Raw genomic sequence first — 25146 nt, 5'->3', positions numbered from 1 at the left:
GTTAGAATAAAATCACATAAAGTGGAATATTTGTACACAGTGCATAATCAAAAGCCCACAGGCAGAATTAAATATACTTAACAGCAGGAATTTTACTGGAATTGTTGATATTGCACCATCTGGAAGACTCCAAATCAGAGAGACAACATGTAACTTTAGATATCTGGACAGAAGGGCTTGTTCTAAGAGAAAAGCCCTTTGAGAGGTGAATTTTTTCTCATTTACAAACAAATGGCCATCTCTGAAGAAACCTGATCCCCATTCCAAGTTATTCCATTGGATTTAAGAGTATTGATCTTCAGAGAGGAAAAATGGGCATGGGCTTGGGAAGCAAAGGCTTGCACTGTGAAGACAATCCACAGGAAAGGACCTCCAAGGTGAGGGATGTGTCCAAGCAAACCCGCTCCCGCTGCAAACCTCAAGAAGAAGCTCCTTCACATCAGGGCTTCCCATGGAAATAATCTTTAGTTCTCCTCTGAGCACTAAAATAGTATCACAAATAAAGCATGTGCCTTGTTTGTCAGGTGGATCAGATGGTGGACTGATGTTTGGGAGCACCGAGCCGCTCCTGCCTCACCGAAAGGGGGGAATTAACACAAAAATAATAATGCTGCTGAAAAGGGAGTCCAAAGTCCTGACTAACACTCAGCCCTAACTGCTGGCCCAGCCCTGGCTGTGTCCATGTGGCTCTTCTGCACTCTGGCACCTTTTCCCACCAGCTCCCCCCAGTTTGGGATGAGGGATATGGAGAGACACCTCTGTGCTCCTTCAGCTCATGGGCAAGAGAAGTGTAAAGAGGGAACCACCCTATTTTTTTTGAACCCATTGGGACTACGAGCCCTACATTCTCTGATGAATTTCCAGAAGGTCACAACAGGGAAGTTTTTTCTTTTATTAAATCCATAACCCATAATATAAATTGCAGGATTTGGTGAGTTACAGTTCTAAATCGCCTTTTTTCCCCATCACTTAGATGATTTTGTGAACCTCAGCTGTATCTCATGCCAGGCTTTTCCCCCAAACTGAAGAGCCAATGCCTGTTTGGTCTCTAATCTACAATGACCTCTTGAGATGCTCATTAAGATGTGGGTGCCCCAAGGCTTCCTATGGTGGCAAAGGGAGGTCAATGCTGCAGTGAATTCCCAGCTTGCTTTGCATCCTCCTGGCCCCCTCCTCTTTCCACAACCAATCCCACTCCCTCCACACCAGCCAGGCAACCAGAGGCAGTAGACCTCTGGCTAGGTGCATGCTGGCCCACGAGTGAGTGCAACCCACCACCTCCTGGCTCAGACTGCTCTTCCTACCCTTGATGGGAGTAGAAATGTGCAACTTTCTCCTTTGAGTAGGCACTGGTTTTCAAAATACTTGAGCCTTCTGCCTGTCAGACGGATCTGGGAAACCCAGAGGAAGAGGGACAGGGGGATTTGTCAGCAGATAAACCTCATCCGCACAGGGAGCCGGGGTGAAAAACAAGCTCAAGATACAATTTCTGCTGCAGCTTCCAAGCCTGTACCTGACTGTTGTGTCAAAAACCTAATTAATAATGAGTAATAAATAAAACTCGGACTGTGCCCACCCAGCAAGGCTGCTGTCATCAGAAAAAGGGTGAAGAGCCTGAAGGACACGTGCAGGGAGAGCTCCACCAGCAGCTCATTAGAGCACCATGCCCTGGGGTCCAACCAAAGCCACCTCACACAAACACTCCGCTTACCCATTACAATTAATTAAATAATTAATAAGAGCCATAAAAGCATTAGCATTGGTCAAATGAGCCAAACCTCGAGTAGGGAGGAGTAACATCCCCTCTCCTCTACCTCAAAGGTCCTGAGAGCTGCCAGGTGCCCTGGTTTTAGTTCTATTGGTGCTACCTGCACTCTGGATTTTCTAAGACTTCCTTGCTGAGACCGGCTTAACGCCACTGCCAGGAATATAAACCAGACTGTCCACAAGGCTCTCCACACTGCCTTTTGTCCATTTTCAACGGATCACACAACGTGGGAGGAAAATATTCCTTCTGTGCCCGACTCCTGACCAGGGAACCACCTACGGCTGGAGCAGGCACGGCTGCCGTGGGCAGAGTGGCCACTCGGCTGTGAGTTGGAGCTTTGTCTGACCTGGACTCTGGCCACTGGGACAAGAAAAAAACACAACAAGAAAAGCATTTAAGCACAAAGATAACTCTCTTACCCATTTTCCCAAGAGCTCATTGGCTACTTCACCTTTTGTCCAGGCTTTTCTCCCTATTCCAGGGCCAGACAGGCTCTACCTCCCCGATGCCATGACAAGGATGAAGGCCCTTGGCCATTTTCCCAGAAGTTTGCATCACTTGGCGAAACACCCATGAGAAACAGCCCTTGGACCAGAAGATGGAAACTGGGAACCGCTGGACCAAGGACTGAGCCTGGCAGAGGGATTCACTCTCACCCACTGCTTCCCGAGGTCCAGCACCTTCTCCTGCTTGTCCCAACGGATGTGGCAACCCTTTTGTTCAGAGCTATGTTCATTAACCAGGCTGAAATCTGCCTCACCTCTTTTTTAAATACATCTCAGGAGGAATTCTTCTTAAACTCTCTGTGTGATTAATGGTTCTTATTTTATCTACATTATCCATGGAAAAATGGATGATGGAAATAGGACAAAGTGACTTCTTTTCATCTCCTTTCACATCACCCTTGCAAATCCCAATCCCAACCACCCCACTGCTCTTCAAGCTCATCTCTACAATCCACAAGAGTTCCCTAAAATTCCCCTACATAAAAGTCTCTTTTCCACCACATACAAACAAGACTTGGAAGATAAAACACTCACATTTCCAGACTATTTATGGATTTACTGACACCAGCTTTCAAAAGCACTGCATTGATGCTCTGTGGAAATAGTTAAGCCCCTGTCATGAGTGAAGACTTTAAGCTGAACAGGATCTTTAAGCTCTCACAAACTTAATTTAATATGAAATAACTGAGCACAAAAACCCTCTGCCTTTTTTTCCAAATCTGGTTCATTTACTGTGTTGAAGCTGCTACCAAATGTGGGTGTGGAAATACACTTATAAAGCAAACCAGAAGAGTCATATAGAGGAAAAAATAGCCATGTCAGTTATAAAAGAATCTCATGAAAATATTATATTTTAAAGCTGTATTTTTATAATTTTTTTGCTGACACCCACAATGAAACACGTATAGACCTACAAAGAAATCTGTATTTCACAAAACCACTGCAGGTATCAAACCACACATCCAGGAGGAGGATGGTTAATTCTGCCATGGTTGTTATACAGAATAAAACAGCAATTTTTCTCACATCCCTGTGTTCACAACTCCCAAACTCCTCCAGAATACAGATTTTAAGGAGTGTAGCTTTTTGCAGAGTTTCACGCCAGAGAAATCCGGGCAGAGCTCTGTGGTGAAACAGTCGTTTGTCCCCTGCTACGACGCTCCCGAAAGAACGAGGCCAACGGGTGCCACTTGGGAAAACTTTAAATCCTGAGAAATTTGGAATTTATGGCTCTTTTTCTGCTCTCTGTCCCTGACAAAGCAGCACAAATGTACTAACACGGAGTCAATTCTTGTAGCAAGGTGAAAAAACACCATTTCCATTGACATATACAGGAATTAATTTTGGTGAACGGCCTGTAAAAAGAGTGTAATCTGGGTGGGTTTAGGACTTAATTTGCAGCCCAATAGTTTAAAAAAAATAATCAAAGGAGCTTTAAATTTACAAATCTTATGAGTCTTCAGTTTCAAATCCATCCTTTGAACAGGTGCCATGAGGAAACCACACAAAGATAATTTAGACCTTGACTTGCCAAGTCTAGTTTGTGGATTAATGCTGTTTCTTTATCAAAACTAACATTTAAAATTTAAAAGTGTGACTGTATTAATTAACATATCAAAATTCCTGTGATCAAAAGTGCATGTCCATGAGGATTTTTAAAATTTGGGTGAACCCTGGGTCAATGAGCACTTTCTGCTTGAGATGATGAAAAATGACCTCATGCTTTTCTTAAAATGTCTCAGCCATGACATTTAAACACAGAGCAAGAGTTTTAAGGGCTTTTGGCAAATGATGGCCTTGAAGCTCCGTGCTCTCCAATTCCCAAAGTGCCAATAAATAGGGATTGTTGGAGCTGATGTATGATGCCCCAAATGCACGCTGGTGATGTCATTCCACCATGGAGGTACATTCTGGCAATCACAAATAGGTGGGCTTCAAATTTGGGGGAAAAATCTTGTTTATTACTATTTTTAATTTTTTTATCTCTCTTCATCGTTGTAATTTCTTTTCTTTTACAATATTCCAAAGCTGACACTGCAAGAAATCCCTCCCCAAAACAATCCAAAAATCCATCACCACTTCATCTAAAAGGACCACTCCAAACTACATCACCCCAATATACACGATGACCTATTATATAAAGTGAGAGGCAGTGATTTGCTACAAACTTGGAAGTTGGGACCTAAAATTAATGAACTGATGCACATTAAACACACTGCATGTTCAGCAATTCTTCCTCTGCTTCAGGTCAAAAAGCCAAGAATTAACTGGTTGGTTGAATTTAAATGAATTTTCTTCATGGCCATGAGTCCTTCATGAATTCAACCACGAATTTTTCTTCATGGCCATTAATTTTAATGAATTTTCTTCATGGCCCTGAGTTCTTCATGAGTTCAACCACGAATTTTTCTTCATGGCCATTAATTTTAATTTTCTTCACAGCCATGAGTTCACCATCATCCCCACGTATGCGGCACGTCATCCGAAAATGGCAGCAGGGTGATTTACAAAGAAATTAAGACACTTCACAAGAACCAAATGGGAAAAGATTAAAAGCACCCTTGGAAATGCCTTTTGATCCACCACGATCTCCACTCTATCATCGTTTTAAGCAGTGAGATGAACTTCTAGCAATTCCCAACCTGATTTATGGAAGGGGAATTCAATAAGAGGCTCTGGGAGGTTTAGTAATCTCATTCTCAAGAGAAGGAAAAGTCTCTGACCTCATTAATAAAGGTCAAATTTCAGACAGTTTGTAGGGAATCATGAGAACATAAAAGGAACTAAAAGCACTTGAGAGAAGATGAAGGAAAAGGGAGTCGGAGCAAATCCAACCCACGGCAGCTCTGCCACTGCCATAAACCAGGAGGTATCAAATAACTTATTCACAACTCGGGTCAGAAATAATATGCTCCAAATCCTGTCACCAAGCAAGATAAGCCAAATCCCACTATGTTTTCCCAAAATATTTCACTGTACATTTAACTAAATTTGGATATCAAAGGTCTGATTTACATCTTCCAAATATTTGCTGGACAATATGGAAGAACAACGGCCGACTGTTTATTTTTCTTTGCCCAGCTTCATCTTTTGATCTTCTCCTTACTGCTGACATCAAATAAACACATACTGGGATCTGAAAATGACCTCGGTTCCCATTGCCCCACTGCAATCAAATCTACACTCATGAAGAGAGAAACTTCTGTATTAATTTTTCTCATCAACTTCTCCCAAACACACTCTGAATTGAGATGCTTTTGAGTCTTGTTTTACCTCTGCACCATGTGATTATCATAAAAGAAAGCTCTGTGCCCCAAATCCATCATCTGACACTTTCTGAACCTTCCCAACCTGCAGGATTGTTTCAAAATATATCTTAAAAGTCAGAGGAATAGCAGCGGCAAGCGTGGGCTGGGATCAATCCGGGCCATTTGCCGCAGGGTGAGTCACACACCGTTCACCCACTGCACACTCAGGAGTTTCTGAGGTGCAAGGCTGTATTTTGCTCTCATAAATCAGAGACTTGGTGTGTTTAAGAGATTTTTTTGGCTGGTAGATGCCAGCAAGGAGATGTCATCCAAGTGCCAAGGTCTTGCCTCACAGCAAGGAGCTATTCCCAAGGTTTGGAGATGCCACTGCTCCCAGTCCACCTCCCAGTTACTCATTGGTGTTGCCCAACCTCAAAACAACATATGGGAGGCTAAGAAGAACCTGCATCCTCATCTGGGGTTTCTCCAAGCGTGAACTGAAAAGGATTTCAAGAGGATTGGGAAGTGGTAGGAAAAACCAGATTAGTGGGCATTGGCTCCGTTTCTCAGGGTGGTGATTCTTGGTTGGTGCCTCAAGGGCAGCTGCAGAGCCCGGGATCCCTCCGACACTTGTTGGCAGCAACGTTATTCCTCGAGGGCAAAGGTGCAGCTATTCCCAGCCCTGCCCAGTCCACAGAGACATTTCTCCTCCCTCTGTGCTGGAATGACCCAAGTTGGGGGCTAAAAATAGGGCTGAGGAGGTGACATGGTAGAAGCACTCAAGGGAAAATTGGCTGGTCAATGTTTAACAAAGCTGCTCTGAAATGCACATAAATCTCTTCTCCACACTCTCCACCCCTGAAATGGGGAGGGTTTGTGCATTTTCCTGATTTCTGGGAGATTTGTGGGAATCAATCCAATTCACAGAGGATTCTGAAGATAAACTGAACTACACTCCTGCCTAGAGCAGCAGATATTCCCCGGTATTTTGTGCACTGCCTTTCTGCTTCAGAAACTCTCGCCAAGTACAGCCCCGGATTGCCCCCCTGGATCTGGGTATGAGCACGTTCCTGCAGCTCCTGGGCATTTGCCAGCGTGGGTGGATCTGCTCTGGCACAGGGGCAACTCTGCTCCCAGCTCCCGGCGCCTGCTGCCTGACCTGGATATTACTGTTACAATTTGGAGCAAAAAAAAGGGTCAGAAACCTGGGAATTGGGAATTCATGAGATGGCACAGGGAGATGGGCAAGGGGGAAGGTGGTTACACTCCATGGGAGTCTTGAGGGGCGGAAGCAGAGGGTTAATGTGCAGCAGCAATGCTGGAAAAAAGCAGGAATTTGGGCTGTTCTGGCTCTTACCTGCTGAGATTTGAGGCTGGGAAGCAAAGTTTAATGGCCCATAAACACCTACTGTGGTGCCTCACTTTCATAGCCACGCTGACTAAGCACAAGAGTGTCCTAGACTGTTTTGTATTTAAATATTACAGAACAGATAATAATTTAAAACAATCATTAGGTCATTAACAAAAAAATAATTAGCATTTGAGATGCACTTCCTTGTCAAAACAAATCCCCTTTTCTGCTTTGCCAAATATGTAAACAGTGTGGTTTGTTTTTTCCTGACAGCCCAGACAAAACTCCTGATGACTTGGAAAAAAAATCAGGAAAGAATACAACATTTCTGGTAAAATATTAAACAGAGGGAGAGGCAGCATGTGCAGTCAGAAGGCTCGCTGGATGTTATCACTGTGACAACCCTTCTTTGTCAGAAAAGCATAGAACCAGATTTCATAGGCATGTTTTTATTTCCAGTCCATAATTACGTTCCACAAGCCATTTTTGGAATTAAAGAAAGGAGTGACCATGCCGAGAGTCTCTGCAACTTCAATCCTCCGACACAATCCAAATGTCAGTGCTTAGCAAAAATCCTCCTTTTGGCAGCTGTGACTTTAGTTTGGATGCACAATCCCCCAAAAAGCCCCACATGCTGCTGGACCATGTCCCAGATTCCCAAGCCAAGGGCAGCTGGAGAGCTGGAAGTGCGTGTGTGCGTGGACATGGATTTTGGGGTCAGTATCCCCCAGCCATGAGGAGTGTGGGTGAATACACGAGAGGGCTGGGGAGGATGTCCTGGCTCACAGCACCCAGACCCTGCTATGGCAGGAAACTTCACATCATTCCTTCCATCAATCCTTTGGGAAGGTGGTAGGGCACCGCACCAGCTCCACTCTTCCCACCATGGCTTTTTTTCTTTAATTCCATTTTTCTACTGTGCTACCTCAGTACCTACAGACACCCAGCTCGTTCATCATTTCATCATGGAGCAACTTCACCAACACGAGGTAGCAAGAATTCCCTTTTTTTCCCTCAGTTATACAGGGACCTCTAGTTTTACACACAAGGAGGAAAATTATTTCCATTGCTCCTGGAGGGGTTGGGGAAACTGGCTTCTGTGGCTACAACAAAATCTCTTCCCTGGTTGCTTTGAGCTTATAATACTTGAGGTGTTTCACCCTTCTCAGCTCAGCAAGCACCACTTAGAATAAAGATGTACTCAGTTACGATCTGAGGAAAAATTAACTTCATGTTAAGCAGCACACCTGGGTAATGTTTCATTGTGCAGTTACCTATTTTAAAAACCCAAGAGAGGAGCCAAAAGAGCTGGTGAGATGTTACCTTGGTGCTTTCCTCCATGTCCTTGGAGTTGAGGAGCGCGTGGTTGATCCTGAACACGATCCAGTCGAACAGGGCACTGTACAACGACTTGGCCATGGAATTCCGCACGGTCACAGCCTGAAAGAGAGAAGAAAAAAGGTGATTGGAAATGATTCCTGCTCTGCTCTAAAATGGCTTTTGCTTCTCAAGCTCCCACATCCAACGTTCGTATTTCTCCCTCGCCAAAGCTTTTGTCTGCTGTTTTAATTTATGCCACGTACGCCAGTGGTCCCGATGGCCCTGGGAACTGGGTGTAGTCCCAGGGCTCTGGGATGTGCCCCTGACTTTGGCTTGGTCTCCTTTGTGTGTTCGAGCGGATGATACATGAGATCACACCAAAAGTCCCACCACTGGTGGCAAAAGGAAAGAAAATAAATACACATATTAAATATACAAATAATAAATTCACCAAGATGCTTGAAAGGTTTCCTGGGGGTGAAGGAAAGAGGAGGGTGGATATTGCACAGGAGTGACAGCAAGCAATGGGAAAGCACAGGCCAGGACAGGCAGCGCCTGGCACCAGCAGAAGGGCTACAAAAGGGGAGCCTAAAACCCCTCTAGTAAATCTGAGGGTTCCTGAAAACTTGAAGTTTTCCAGGTACTGCCAGCAGGAGCTACAAATCACAGCAGGCAGGTTCAGCACTGCTCCAGCAGCTCTCCCAGAGAGAGGAACAACAGTGCTGAGGAAGGGCCATCCCCACCACAGCCAGGATCAAAGAGATTCTGCTTGATGGGATGAAAGCTGAGATCAAAGGAGGGTCCCTGGGCTTTCGGACAGGCACCTACATAGAGACCCAGAAAGGAGGAATTCCTATTTAAAGGTTATCTTTGTTCTTGCTGCCTGGGATTCTTCCTTGGTTTCAATTATCACCTCAAGCAGAGCTTTGGTACATATTAATCACCTAAAAACTTATGGTATCAGCCACGACTGCTACATTTGGGTTCATTTTAGCCACTGCAGAGGAATAAAAAAGGAACCAGAAGGTCCCCACATAATTATTTCAGTTCAACCCTGAACTGTAACGAATCAGTGGCTTGTGACACATTGCCCTGAAATCCTTCTCACCAGCCCTCCCTTTGAGGAACATCATCTGAGCTGCTTCATGTTACTGACCCCAAGTGAAGGAATAAAGCTCACGAAGCATCATTTATCTTCTATCAGCTTGTTCCCACCTCTTTTTTTCCTTGATTTTTGGAGATAGCAGCATTCAGTGTGACCACAAGCTGTTCTGCCAATGTTTTGCTCTTAAAATGCAATTAAGTACATGGTCTCACTTCCTCTCCCTGTCCAGCTGGAATAGGAGAAGGGAGTAACACAGTCCATGGCAGGGGAGGTTTAGGTTGGATATTAGGAAAAATTTATTCATGGGAAGGGTTGTCAGGCATTGGAACAGCTGTCCACGGCAGGGGTGGAGTCCCCATCCCTGGAAGGATTTAACAGACGTGTGGATGTGACACTTGGGGACAGGGGTTAGGGGTGGCCTTAGCACTGCTGGGGGATGGTTGGAGTCTACAGGCTCAGAGGGCTTTTCCAACCTGAACAACTCCATGGTTCTGTGGCTGAGAATGCTCACAGCCTCTGTATGCTGCTAAGCATAACTTGGAGGCAATAAAAAGTGACATCGCTAGGTAACTACAAAATCTGGCCAGAATTAGCAAGGAATTCCTCACCCAAAAAACAACCGAAAGCAAGAGTGTGATGAAAATAGGTGAGCAACAAGACCAAGAGGATTCTGGTGTAGCTCAGACCAAAGCAGCACTTTTCAAGAGTGAGCTCTTGAAATGCCCGAGTTCTCCAGCAAGGGCTGGAAAGCAGCCGGCATTTCGAACACAAAGAGCTCTAGTTCCCACTAACTGCATTTTCTTCCCTCTACTGATGAAAAGGGTTTGGGGAGGGGTTTTTGGCTGTTTTTATTAAAAGCAACATGGGGGCTTTTTGCTGTCTAAGTTTTTTTTTAAATTTTCCTCAAATGTGAGAGACTGTTTCAGTGATTAATAGAAAATTCAAGGCCAATTTTCTATCCCTACGCTCTACCTACACTTCTTTGATTAAGCTGAAAGACAATCAGTGTCACTGTCACACCAGAAAAATCAGTCTCTGGGGAAAGACGAAGGCCAAGACCCAGGAATGCTTCTCATTGTCCTAATGCTTCATCCTGGCATAAACCAGCCCAATTAATTGCTCCAACGTGCAATTAAAAACAAACTCCATTCCTATTTAAAGCCAAAAAGAACGTCGTCGTTTCCTCTACAGCTTCACATGTAGGTTTATATTGCAATACTTTTCGTTCCCCCTTTTATTAGAGCCTACAGGGATGTGCAGGACTTCACCCCTGAATTTCCTGGGGTTTTTTTTCAAAACAAATGAAGATTTCATTAAGCCTGCACCACTCCAGTGCTGAGGAATGCTGGGAGTGTGACTGCCATGAGTCTTGTGAATGGTCAGACTGGGATGTTTCCCTGACACCAGCACTGCCCAGCTTCCTCCAGGACGTGCAGCGTGGGGGATGAGCCACTGCTCTTCTTCCCAAGGTAGGCTCAGCTACACGGAAAGCTGGGAAGCCCATGGAGAGGTGATTTCCTTGCTGTGCTTGGGTCCCACAGTTGGTGGCCCAGATCCCAAAGTGTTCAATAGCTACTCTTAGAAGCGATGGCTTAATCCTAAGAGCTGGCAGGAAACTCCTGGAAAAGCATACGGAGAACATAGGGTGGATGGAGCACTTTGCCTTCATCCATTTAAAAAATACCTGCACTGAAATGAACCTATTTTAAATGACTCAGGGTTCTGGGGGGGTGGGGGGCTTTCCTTCTTTCTTTGTTTGAATTTTTTTCTTTCATTTAGATGAAGTATTTACTATTTAGAATAGATCTTGGGTGAGGTCACATTATAAATAAAGCCCCTCACTATCCTAAACAGATACCAAACTACCCAATCTAAAGACCATCAGGAAATATTATTTCTTTTCAAATTCAGGAGCTGAAGCAGAGCATTTAAAATGAGGTTTTATGCTGTATTTATTGAGTAGTTGTTTATTCCTGTATCATCCTACATATTTTAAATTCATTTTAGTCTCTGAACTACATCCCACATATCACATACAACTTGTCTTCAGGTCATCACCTACAGCTTCTGGTCTCTTCCACAAGTCTCCTTACGTGACATGTAGGCAGATCTGAAACATGGTGATGCTCATCAAACCATTTTTATTTCCCTCACAAAGCAAAATAAAAATAGCTGCTGCAATGCCAAAACAAATCTCAGGGGATCAAAGGGAGCAGGACATGTTGCACCCACACAAAAATATTGCTGATTCCAACCGGAGACAGATCAAACGTGCTTTGGCTCAGCGAGTCAGGAAATAAGCCACAGACAAGGTTTTAATCAATAGTTTCCTGCTTATCAAGCTAGAAAGGATCTCTGTATTATTTATTATGTGCCAGAAACTCCACTTGTTGGGTTGGCCAATTTTTTTAAGATCCTGATATAGCATATTTGAGGTTTTTTGTAAGATTTCATTGCCAAATTAATTGGTCTGAAAGTTGTCATGATCAGCATCGGATTCAGGCCACCTTAAAAATAGATAAACTTCTGGAAACATCTTCTGTCAAAGGGAACAAAGGGAAGACAGACTTAAGAACTAAAATCTACTTTTGAAGTGCTTTGGAACAAGGACTTACAGTTCCAGCAGCAGCAGCCTGTGTTTTAGAGGCTGGAAAAGATGTAATCTCAGGAACCCAAATTTGCTCAAATTAAAAGCCTCTGTAAACACATTTGTACATGTACAGGAGATTCTTAAGAACTGAGATTACAAAGTCACTAAATATATTTAAGCAAATCTTCTGCCTGCTGCCATCCCACAGCACCCCCTGCTCCAGGCAGGATCCCTCACTCCTGCCCTTCTGCACTCAGCAGAGGGCTGAAATTTCAAGCTGGAATTATTCAAAATATTTGTTGGTACCCAGAAAATCTAGGGAAAGCAGGTGGGTTAAAATCCCCAGCAAGCTTATACATTGAAAACGACAAGAGAGACATTGAGGGGCTGGAGCCAGAGAAGGGAAGGGAGCTGGGAAGGGTCTGGAGCCCCAGGAGCGGCTGAGGGAGCTGGAAAGGGGCTCAGCCTGGAGCAAAGGAGGCTCAGGGGGGACCTTGTGGCTCTGCACAAGTCCCTGACAGGAGGGGGCAGCTGGGGCAGGGTTGGGCTCTGCTCCCAGGGGACGGGGACAGGACAAGAAGGAATGGCCTCAATCTGTGTCAGGGGAGGCTCAGGTTGGATATTAGGGAAAAAATTTCCTCATGGAAAAGTTGGTCAGGCACTGGCACAGGATGCTCAGGGAAATGGTGAAGTCTCCACCCCTGCAGAGATTTAACAGCTGTGTGGATGTGGCACTTGGGGACATGGGTCAGTGGTGGCCTTGGCAGTGCTGGGGAACAGTTGGACTCGATGATCTTAGAGGTCTTTTCCAACCTAATTGATTCCATGATTCCAAGATGTTGAGCTAACCTTTTACAGACATTTTCACCTGATTTTGCTGGAAGTTCCCCCCATGCAAGATTGAAGCAATAGCTCAATTCAAACAACAAACCCTCAAATATTTATACATTTTTCAGTCTAAGGAGAATAAACAAAGCCCAGAGAACAGAAGATGGGTGGAAGCAAGAGCTGAAGGGCTTTGAAAGGCAAAGAGCAAAAATTGCAGCAATATTCCAGTGACCTGATGTCCCAGGGAGCAGAAGGCAAAAAGATCCCGCTGAGTTGGACTTGATGATCCTTGTGGGCCTCCTTCAGCTCAGGATATTCTCTGAGGAAAAAGCCATCAAGATGCTGCTGGAAGCTCCGTGGTTTCAGTCACACCCTTCCTTAGCCAAGAGGACAATTTTCTGGAGTGTGGACCCCAGGAACCACAGTGAGATCCACAGTGGGACTGAAATACGAGAGACAGACCCTCTCCTTGATGACTCCATCAGACCCACCCAACCACAGAGCGTATCTGGAACAGCAACTAGCCCCTGGTGATCAGCTTTAAGCATTCTTGACCCAAACAAATCCATGGTATGAAGGCTCTTGTAGCCAATAAATACTTCCCCTAACATTCTGTTTCAAAAGAGCCAGTCTAAAATGAAGAACTGTTTCTGTTCAGGGCATCACTTGACATGGACACTCAGAAAATCAGAAGACCGAAACAAAGCAAAGCTCATCACTTTTGCAACTCTTAGGAAGAGCAAGGTATTGGTGCACTGAGCAATTCCAAGTAAGAATCATTCCAAAGTGGGTCTCTAAAGGCTTTGAACATCTCAGCTCATTGAGAGGTTTGTCCATCTTCCCTCATAACTAATGTGGAGAACAGCATAGACTGACCAAGGACAGAGGAGAAAGGTAGGAGATGGATACTTGGGTTTGGGCAGCTATTATGACCATCAAAACCCAAGCTAATGTTACATTTGCACAGCCATTTATAGATCTGAGTCTGCCCAGGAGGGTTTCTGAGCCTCACTCCATCACTGCAGCCTCCGGAGTGCAGCTGGCACCACACACTGCTCTCTAGAAAAGCAAGACAGAAAACCCCAAAACCGTTTTTCATAGAAAAAGATGTCCTTTTTTACACACACACACATTGGACAACACAATCTATTTTGGGTCATTACTATGACAAATGCACCTTAGGAAGGGCGCAGTGCTCAGAGCAGGGGTTTAGACCCCAATCCCTGAGCACAGACTCAGTTAATGAGAAGTGGATTTAAGCACAACTGGAAAGCGAGTGCGAGCACCAAAACGACTTAAAGCCCTAATGAGGATTAAACACCCGTGGAGTTTATTAACTGTGACAACCCTTATCCCATCTCTCAGCATTATTCAAATCTAGGGAGCATCCATAAAGACGCACTGACAGACTCAGTTGGTCAACGCAACATCATTGCAGCAATTCTGGTCAACACAACACTTTTAAATCCCAGTTTTTCATTGGGGACATCACAGACGTGGGGGCCAGGTCAGTGCACCTACTCCAGATTTTCTACAGGCTCTGAGAACTTGAAAAGGTGGTATTTAAAAGCCATTTTTCCAGCACAACTCTGGAAAAGTCCTTGCATCTAGAAGAGAAGACTTGTTAGAAGGCAGCCTGACTTGCTAGCCCTGAAGGCAACTTGGTGCTTTGCTGTTCACTCCACAAGACTTGTTGTGTTGTTGATCATGGTGGTTTTTTCCTCCACTTTTCCAGCATTTTCCTGGGGTACTGTGTGTGTGTATCCCACGATGGATATTATCAACGCTCTTTGTTCACACTGGATAAACCCGTTGCCAGCGCCAGCATTCCCTACAAATGCAGAACTCCCACTCATCCCCAAAAATCCGGCTTTCCAAGCAACCCTCCTTGTAATTTTCCCAAGAACCTCCAAAAATTCATTTGTTAAAATAGGAGTGATGTTGATACAGCCATAGGAACTACCTATGGATTCTTGCTCTCCTGGTGACGCCCCAGCTCTTCCGGAACACGAGGACACGTGTGCGGCTGTTTCCTGCCCTCCGGGAAGAAAACAAGCAACACATTCCCCTTTCAGACTCTTACCAACAAACACTGAACAATTACAGTAATTCCAAGGTGATAAGAAATGTTTCTCTCCAGGTGTGAAGTTTGCAGGATTTGGTGTAAAACATAAAGAACAGGAATTCAATTATTTAAGAAAGTTGGGCAACACAAAATACATTTTCTTCTGGTGGAGAGAAGAAACAGAAATTCCTCTTCTCTTCAGGAAATCAGATCCAAACACAGGAAGAGAGGAAATATCCCCTTTTCCCTTAGAGCCTTTGATGGGCTTCCTATAATTTCTATACAAGGATGAAAGGTGCTTCCAATGAAATGATCAGGAAAAAAAAACCAGCAGTAGAATTCTTCCTCTTCAGGAAATCCCTCCAAAAATCAAATCTGGATATGTGTTTTTGGTGGTTCTCTGGGAGCTTTGTTTGTTTGCTTTTCTTTTAATATGTGGAATAAATTTTCAGCACATTCTCTGATTAATCAATTGGTGTTTCTGCTCACAGGGATTTGGCACTAAATCCCAGGAACCTGCTGATATCCTACCACAGAAATGATTCAGTGAGCTATTATCATACACAGGATTTGATTTTCATTATCATTTGATGTTTGATTGGAAATCCTTATCAGCCATTTCCATTTCCCCCCCATTTATTCTCGAAGGTGAAATTTGGCTTCATAATTACATTTGTACTTACTGTAACACAAATGTCTCATTCCAATATGACTCAGAGGAAAAAAACATATGTTAGCACCTACTGAATTTTGCCCCATGGTATTCACCTAAGATTTTCACATGAAAATCTCCCTCCTTCAATCACTTCTGTGTGTTTAAATGATGTGTTTAATTTCCAAGTAGGGGAAAAATCAGGAAAACAGTGTACTTGTTTTCCTATTTGCTTCAAAGTACCTATTCAACAAACTCATGCTGCATGCGAGTAAATGGTTAAAGAAATCAGTTTCTACTCAAAAAAAAATACTCAAAAATTATGCTTGCTTTTTAAAAAACCCACATGTATTAACAATGCTTGGCCACTGTGAACAGGGATAGGATTTATCCAAGATTAGAACAAGCAAAAGCAGGAGGAATTCAAGCTCTCCTAATGCACTTGATTTGGATCACCTAAAGGGATCTAATGACCAGAACAGAAGCCAACCCCCCCATTCTCAGTGAGCCTTGGATGTGCAGACAATTGAAAACAGCCCACGTGGGCATCCCAGAGATGATGATCTGCAGCAATCACTAATGAAGTGATTAAAAAAAGCAAACTAAAAATACACTTTTATTTGAATAGGGCTTAGGGGTGCCAGATACTACTCAGAGTGCTCGTGTCACAGGAGTAGCAACCACATGTACTAAAATACTACAAAAATCCAGTTTTCATCTCTGACACTGTTACTGCTCCATGAGGGCTGACAAAACCCACATGGAAAGTGGCTGCAGCTTGGGTTCGTGGTTGTAGGGAGAGAACTGCTGAGGGAGGTTTGTTGGGTCTGACATTCCTGTTCTGAGACAGAGCAGCGACAAAGGAAGGGAGAGACGTAGCTGTGAGAGCTAAATTAGGGAAAGAGCAGAAAGTGAGGAGGATGGTGAGGAAGGGGAGCAGCAGCACACACAGAACCTGCTGGAGCATCTAGGGCTCGTCACCGAAACTGGGAGAACACTTCTGGGTTTGAAGAAAACAGACAGAAACCTCTCAGTTGGTGGAATCAGACAAGGACTAAACTCCTCTTCTGGTCCAAATGCAGGTTTTAGTGCCTTGTTTATAGAACCCCAGAATGGTTTGGGTTGGCAAAAACCTTCAGGATCATCCAGTTCCAACCCCTGCCATGGGCAGTGACACCCTCCACTAGCCCAGGGTGCTCCAAGCACCGTCCAGCCTGGCCTTGGACACTGCCAGGGATCCAGGGGCAGCCACAGCTGCTCTGGGCACCCTGTGCCAGGGCCTCCCCACCCTCACAGCCAGGAATTCCTTCCCAATATCCCATCTACCCCTGCCCTCTGGCAGTGGGAAGCCATTCCCTGTGTCCTGTCCCTCCAGCCCTTGTCCCCAGTCCCTCTCCAGCTCTCCTGGAGCCCCTTCAGGCCCTGCAAGGGGCTCTGAGCTCTCCCTGGAGCCTTCTCCTCTCCAGGTGAGCACCCCCAGCTCTCCCAGCCTGGCTCCAGAGCAGAGGGGCTCCAGCCCTGGGAGCATCTCCATGACCTCCTCTGGGCTCTCTCCAGCAGCTCCAGGTCCTTCTGCTGTTGGATCCCATGGCTGAAGGCAGCTCTGCATGTGGGGTCTCATGAGGGCAGAGTAGAGGGGCAGAATCCCTTCCCATGCCATGTGTCCTATTCATTCATGGCCAGGATGAACACACTAACCCAGGATGAAAACACTGTGATATTAAAATATTTGTAATTATTTTTCTAAATATATTTTTTAAAAAATAATGAATTACTAGTAGTTTATCATTTCCTAGAATTGCAAGTAAGCAATTAGCTTTGAAGGACTTCCTTATCAACCTGATGGTATGCTGACACTGGAAAACTCTCTCTCTGGATAAACTTGTCGAATTGACTTGTCCCATTGGGATTTTTGGGAAGGGTGTTAGTGGGTTTGGGAAATCCCCTTAAAATGCCTCTGACTAATACAGATGGCAGGCTGGAGAAGGACCTTTGTCCCAGGAAGGTGGTTGGGAAGGTACCAATTGGCCCAAGGTGGTCATGGAAGGTACTGGGAAAGTGGAACAAGAGGAGTGAGAGCACAAGAAGAATTAGAAAAAAGGTGTCATGTAAAATTTGAAACTAATACCTAAACCCCCCCTCTGAACATGAGAACTCTACACCTGATTTAGGGACAAAACCCTGAAGTGCCTTTGTGTTTGAGCGTTACGTTGGGGCACGACGCAGCATTGTATGGTAATGACACTCCAGGCTATTTTCTCTCATTGGAAAATCCACCCATAAGTTCTGGAGAACGTCATTGACACTTGCATCGCTCGGATAAAATCCACTGGCAGGACACCCCGCTGCCTCCCAGCTCCAGGGTGATAGATCAAGGTTTCTGCCAGCATGTGGCAGCCAGCCAGGAGGGTGGGAGCCTGCGATAGTGCAAGGCTTCAGTGCTTTGTTGTTTTTTAAAGCATTTACTTTGCAGGTACATTTATAGAATTAAAGCAAAAAAATAAGCCTTTACAGGAATGTTTATACTACTTTTAAGCCAACCTTTCCTCTTTTTTGTTGTAATCAAAAATGAAAAAATGCATTTTTCACTCCTTTTCTTTCAATGATGCCTTGAAAGATATTTTTCCTCCTCCTTAATTGTACATAAAAATCATTTAAAAACCTTTCTTGCAAGCTGAAGCCAGCGTGGTGCACTGACAATCCGAGCTCTCTTAGGGAAAGCACACGGGAGAATGACAGGATTTTAATAAGATGTTCAGATAAAATACGAGTATGGAAAATGACATCATACTTCTCCAGCCTGAGCATGATATAACACTCCTGGATGCCAACTCAGGGATTAAGCTTGAGTCTGATATCCTGCAAGAGTACTTTCCTCTGGGTGTTAAGCCTCTGTTTTAGAAAAACTCCTAATCCTGCTTGTCTCAGCCCATGTCCCGTGAGCCAAGGGGGAACCCCAAAGGCTGCTCGATCCATCCCAGCCACAGGACACGGATGCAGATGGAAACCAGAGACGTTGGGGCACAACTGGGAAGTGAGCGGAACAGCGGGAGATCCCAACTCCCCACACACACGTGGGTGACTTGGGACCCACTCAATGGGCTGAACGTGGTGGTAGATCAGTTCTGGGTCATGAAAAGCTCAGTGTGAGCCGTCCGTGTGCTCTGGGAGCCCCGAACTGCCCCCTGCCCTGGGCTGATCCCACAGCATGGGCAGCAGGGAGGGGGATTCTGCCCCTCTGCCCAGCTCAGGTGAGCCCCAACTGCAGAGCTGTCCCAGCCCTGGGGCCAGCAGCAGAAGGACCTGGAGCTGCTGGAGAGAGCCCAGAGGAGGCCACGGAGATGCTTTGAGGGCTGGAGCCCCTCTGCTCTGGAGCCAGGCTGGGAGAGCTGGGGGTGCTCACCTGGAGAGGAGAAGGATCCAGGGAGAGCTCAGAGCCCCTTGCAGGGCCTAAAGGGGCTCCAGGAGAGCTGCAGAGGGACTGGGGACAAGGCCTGGAGGGACAGGACACAGGGAATGGCTTCCCACTGCCAGAGGGCAGGGCTGGATGGGATATTGGGAAGGAATTGTTCCCTGTGAGGGTGGGGAGGCCCTGGCACAGGGTGCCCAGAGCAGCTGGGGCTGCCCCTGCATCCCTGGCAGCGTCCAAGGCCAGGTTGGACAGGGCTTGGAGCAGCCTGGCACAGTGGAAGGTGTCCCTGCCCACGGCAGGGGTTGGAATGAGATGATCCTTAAGGTCCCTTTCAACCCACACCACCCTGTGATTCCGTGATCCTCACACTATCTCACACACATTCCCACTGTTGGTGTCATTTGTGTGCTAATGTGGTTCCTGAGAAGTAACGTGGGAGGTACCAGTGCTCCTGCAACTGCCCTCTCCTTACTCATCCTTGCTGTCATTAGATGGATGCAAACATGCAAAACGAAGTGGAAAACTTCAAATAAGAACAATAAGAACATCTTTTGTGGGTGTGCTGAAGACACAGTGCTGTGTCCCCACTGGAGGCGGGCAGGTCTGGGAAAAGAAAGATGGGAGACCCATCATTCCCATTCCCATCCCCATCCCAGGCCAGAGCCTGCCTGCTGTTTATTTTTAGAGATGATTTCAAGTCCTGTCTCTGATGCTGTCACTTTGCAGCTGATGACTGGAACATGCTGTGGTTACGCTTTTCAGAAACAGCCCCAAGTACAGCCAGGAGCAAAGGAAACCAACGCAAATCTTGTCAGAGATTTTCTCCGAGTCCCGACTGCAGAGTCAGGCGGTTGCGAGCATCATCTTCCTAAAAAGATTTCACTCAGAGCCTTTGGATTTGGGTGGTGTGGTTAGAAAATGTCATCTGTAACAAATCAAAACTGAAAAGAAAGGAAAAAAAACCTCTCTCTCTTCCTGAAATTAAACCCTTCCAGAAAACAAGGCTGCAGTTCTCGCTTCTGTGGAGGAGATGATGAAATGAGACATGTGGAACATCCCTTAGGGAAAGGGGCTCACAGACCCATCCTGAGCCCACTATGGAGCTACAGGAGAACAGAGCCACCAGGCAGCAAAGGTTGAAGGGTCCAGTGATGACAAAATGTGTTTTCCTCTGCCTTGGTGCATTCAGAGTCTGTTCTGCCAACAGCATGAACTGAGCTTTCCACTCACTTTCATGAACTCCCACTCCACCTGTGTTTTCATGGTGAAACCAGTGCAAAAACCAATTAACAAATTACTTAGTGGCACGAGAAGAAGTTGTGTGACCTGATGTGAGGAGGCCACATTTAGGGAAATTTGCTCAGCATTTACAGGCACAACATACCAGGATCCTCATCAAGGAGTCTGATCCATCACCAAAACCAGCCCTCAAGCCTTTAAAATCCAAATTCTGCCTTTCAACTGGTCCTTCCCAAGGGCAAGTATAGCAAACTCGTTCTGCCAGTGCACCATCATCAACATTCCAGGTTATTTTTACCATTTTTTTGGGCACGGTTCCCCAAAGAGAAGTTATTTCTCATCACACCTCAGCTGTTACCGCTGTAGATGCAAAGTTTGTGCAACAGACCTTGTCCAGCCACAGAGCTTCTACACCTCCTCCTCCTTCAGCCACTGACCAACAGCCCTGGGCTGAGGAAAAAAATCAACCTGAATTTATTCAGATTGGGTTTACACATGGAAATCCCATATTCCAAGAAACTGTACCAAAATGACATCCTGTGTGGGAAAAGCTCACTTACTAGCCCAGGAATGGTTTGTTTGCAATCCTTGAAAACTTTTCACATAATTTAAGTAACTAAAAGGACTCTGTGAAATGAAAGCATCTTTTGAGTAACCAGATGTAATTTAAAGAATCCTTTAAAGAGCTGAGAATGGTTTTGATGACAGAAAGGGCAGCTGCAGTGGGCTATAGGCAGAGCAGTCCATGGAAAGTCAGCATTTCCCTTCCTGAAGTCCTGATTTTAGACTTTGTTCAGGAATCTTGGGATCCCAATGTCTTCCTTGTTTTTCCAGACATCAGTGCCAAATAAACAGAAGGAACGCATTTAACAGACAGGAATTTCCATGGTGGCACAGAGCAGAAAAGTGACTGCAGCAGCTTTTGCACATGAGGATGGGGCTGCCCCATCCCTGGCAGTGTCCAAGGCCAGGTTGAAGGCGACCTGGAGCAGCCTGGGATAGTGGAAGGTGTCCCTGCCCATGGGGTGGGATGAGAATGGAGAATTACAGAATATCCTGAGCTGGAAGAGACCCGCAAGGATATCAAGGTCCAACTCCTGGCCCTGCCCAGGACCCCCCAAAAACATGCCTTTAAAGATGATCTTTCAGGTCCCTTCCAACTCAAACTGTTCTGGGATTCTACGAAGTTCAGCAGGTTGGGAAGATCCTTACAGACACAAACTGTTCAGCCAGATCCCAGACCATCCCCTCCCCACCCCTCTGTGAGGATGGGAGGGACAGAATCACACCATAACACGGAAACATCATGAAAACAGGTTAAAAACCCCCAGTGCTGATGAACTCAGTCTTTGCAGAAAAGGAAGGATGCTGCAGCCCATGAAGGAATTCACCAATCTGATAAAACCACTGCTTACCTAACCCCTACTCTGTCACCAGGCACAGATGCTCCTCGCAATTCCAAGGGAAACGTGAGAAACCTCATCCCACAAATCGGTTTCTTTTGAAGTTCTACTCTCCCAGGTTGCCCTCATGTCCTGAAGCAGAGACACTTGCTTGGCTCTTAAAAGCTTTGTGGGGTTCCAGTTTTATTCCATTAATATTTTTCTGTGGATTCTGAATTCACTCATCAACGTAGCAGCTCTTCAAAGGGCTCCTGCTGAGCTCCTCACGTTAATAACCCTGGTGACAACGAGTCTCCTCAGCTAATGGGCTTTGGGATAAGTAGGTGCTTCCAGCAGTTCTGCTGCTTTCTATTCCATTAAGTGTCCCTGTCCTCATACCTCAGGAAATTTTCATTTCTTTATGCTATTAATTATTTTGTCTCTGTCCCACTTTTTCTCCTTGAATATTTTCAAGCTCGTGATTAATTGCAGTTATGATCTTTCCTTTGTTGTTTTTTTTTTAACATCTTAGGTAATGTTCTGCCATTTGGCCCTGGAACTCCATTCCTTCTCCTTTATAATGGGCTGGAAAAGGCATCAGCCAGTCCCACTACAAGGATATAGAGAATGACCCATCACTCGGTTCCTTGCTGTAATGAAATACTTTTTTCCTCTCATTACAGTTCACTCCACAAGGCTTCTCTACCTTGTGTCTCTGCCAATTAACTGTTACTGGGCTGAAAATTAGGTGTTTGTGCTGAAAATGAAATGTTCTCCCTGATTTAAAGTCCCTAACACAGCAGAGTTTATCATCCCAAATAACCCTCCTGTGGTGGTCATTCCAAGTGTCTTGTATTCCTCAGCAAAAATTCATCCCAGGTAAAGAAGGTCCAGGCAAAGTGACACTTGGTGACATGGAAAAATAACATCTAATGGTTTTGTGGCACCAGAAGAGAAAGATGTGCCTGCTCCACCACTCCTGGGCAAAGGTTCTCTCCTCTCCCCTTCTCCCAAAGGACACAAATCCAACTCTGCTCCCACTCCAAGAAGTCTCTCTGGCTCTGCTGAGCCAGCACAGACCCAGGGACAATGAACATGAGAGGATGAAAGGACAAAGAAAGCAAAGCTGTGGAGCCCTCAGCAAATGCTGCCAGAAGACCTGGACTTTCCTGTCCTGCTTTGTTGTCACCCAAACCACAAGGTTCAATGATTGTCACCCCCTGCCTAACCCTGCACATCTCAGATTCAGGAGACTGAATATTTTGGTTTGTAAATCTGACCTGAATTGCATCACTGCTTTTCTAACTAATCCTGAGCCGACTTCACATGGACTTACAGCTGCACCTGTTTATGCAGAATAAAAAGCATTTCACAGATTCAGTTGTAATTTGGGTGCTCTGGACACAGTCCTAGGACAGTTCCATGGTGACCTTCCATGGCCACGTAACAACAGCACGGAGCACCTGGCTGCTGAAGAGCATCTGGCCATTGAACAAGGACATGATCATGGAATGCCAGGCAGGTTTGAGCTGGAAGGGACCTTCAAGGTCATTCAGTGCCACCCCATGCCGTGGGCAGGGACACCTTCCACTGTGCCCAGGCTGCTCCAAGCACTGTCCAACCTGGCCTTGGACACTGCCAGGGATCCAGGGACAGCCACAGCTGCTCTGGGCACCCTGTGCCAGGGCCTCCCCACCCTCACAGCCAGGAATTTCTTCTCAATATCCCATCTACCCCTGCCCTCTGGCAGTGGGAAGCCATTCCCTGTGTCCTGTCCCTCCATGCCTTGTCCCCAGTCCCTCTCCAGCTCTCCTGGAGCCCCTTCAGGCCCTGCAAGGGGCTCTGAGCTCTCCCTGGAGCCTTCTCCTCTCCAGGTGAGCACCCCCAGCTCTCCCAGCCTGGCTCCAGAGCAGAGGGGCTCCAGCCCTCAAAGCATCTCTGTGGCCTCCTCTGGGCTCTCTCCAGCAGCTCCAGGTCCTTCTGCTGTTGGACCCCAGGGCTGGGACAGCTCTGCAGGTGGGGCCTCACGAGAGCAAAGCAGAGGGGCAGAATTCCCCCCTCCCCCTGCTGCCCAGGTTATGGGGGCAGTTCGGGGCTGCTGGCCCAACATCTGCCCCCCAACGCCTGCTTGCACTGCCTTGCTGGAGGGACAACTCAGTCCCTTTCAGTTCTCTGAGTTTTCAGACACCCATTTCCCACTTACAATTCTGAACACACAATCAGTTAAATACAGGGCATGTTTATAGTGACACTCATCACATCAAACAACCAGCTCCCAACAGCTCTCTAGAACTAAAAAAAAGCAAGAATCAGGTCAGTTGTTGCCCAAGAACTTGTATCACATCTTTTATTTCCCTTCTGCTGCACAGTTTCACATCAGATTTCTCCCGGAAGTGTGAATTAATTCACTTTCTAACCCTTAGGGTAAAATGTCCTTGATCACAAATGGCTTAAAATTACAAAGATCTGTTAAAATGATGTCTATTAGCAAAGTCACTTGCTTAAGAAATACCAGCCGAGTTAAATGAATTGAAAACAGCATGGACATTTTTTTTCCTGGAGTAATGTAAAGGAAAAGGTCACTAACAGACGTATTTACTTTGATAATGAGTTTTTCCTCATTGGATAAAGAACAGGGAAAAAAATGCAGAGGCTGGTGAAAAACAGACAAGCAGGTGCTGGACACCAGCCTGACAAACAGAACAGATGGGATGGAGACCGGGCAGGGATGGCTGGGGAGCTCGGCCACAGGCTCATCTCCAGCACGATGGAAAGGGGATGGAACCACCAACCAAGATGGATTTGAGCGAGGTAAATGAGTGGATGAGTCAAGGCACACTCTAATGGCCTTGGAGCCCTGCAGTGAGCAGAGATGGACAAAACCTGAATTCCTTGGATTATTTAGATAGAAGCAGGAAGACAGATGTGGCCCAGGAGGGCAATTCCTCGCATGGATTAAGATGATACTCAGATTACAAACAGAGAAAGATTTTTAACAACCCTCAAGCTCTCCCCAAAGATGTGACTGAAGTGCTCTGCTCCCGCATGCACCAGTTAGGTCACTTGATATTTAGCTCATCTGGTTTTTTTCTTTTAAATACCTGAACTGTGGCTTGTGAAACTTTCCTACCTCAGTGTAACTGCAAAAATGCACATAATAATATATGAAAAAATACCCCAGAGTCTGGAGTTGAGGGGCACTTTGGGGAAGACAACAGCAACCCACAGCATGCTACTTTGCTGCCATTAAAACCCCATTTTTCCCTGTTTCAGCTACGTGCCTACTGTATTTTACCTTCTCAAGGAGAAGATGGCTGTGGCTACAGAGATGCCCAATGTTCAGGACAGATCTGAATCAAAATAGTCCAATCACCCCTACCACCACTGATGGTTCTGTTGCTCCCATAGCCTTTTCCAAGGGTCCTTCCCATTGCTAAATGAAGTGGAATTCTCCAGCTCGCTGTTACCAAACACTGCACTGTGATTTCTCTGGAAACCCATGAAGTGCTGCTGGCTCCATTAATGCACCATCTCGCTCCTGATAAAGTCTTTGGCAGCTGTTTTGCACAACAGCCCAAGACCTCAGCACACAAGTGCAGCCTTTCATGTCGGTGCAGCTTTTTTCCTAAGTTTATCTATGGCCTAAAGCTTCCAAACCTTTGCGCTCGCCCGAACTGCGC

The 25146-nt window shown here is 45.8% G+C and overlaps 1 protein-coding gene across 5 annotated transcripts in view; it reads right to left on the bottom strand.

Moving 5' to 3' along the window:
• Nucleotides 1-25146, bottom strand: part of MYO9A (myosin IXA) — a 176749-nt gene that overhangs the window by 62295 nt on the left and 89308 nt on the right. For all 5 annotated transcript variants that reach the window (XM_082290759.1, XM_082290762.1, XM_082290760.1 and 2 more), the window contains exon 9: nt 8197-8313. In XM_082290759.1, coding sequence (XP_082146885.1) covers nt 8197-8313 — 117 coding nt within the window. The remainder of the gene's footprint in view (nt 1-8196; nt 8314-25146) is intronic.

The sequence above is a fragment of the Coloeus monedula genome (genome assembly GCF_965178545.1).
Source record: "Coloeus monedula genome assembly, chromosome: 14".
Lineage (NCBI taxonomy): Eukaryota > Metazoa > Chordata > Aves > Passeriformes > Corvidae > Coloeus > Coloeus monedula.
The sequence above is the reverse complement of the archived record's forward strand: the minus strand, read 5'-3'. Positions and strand labels throughout refer to the sequence as shown.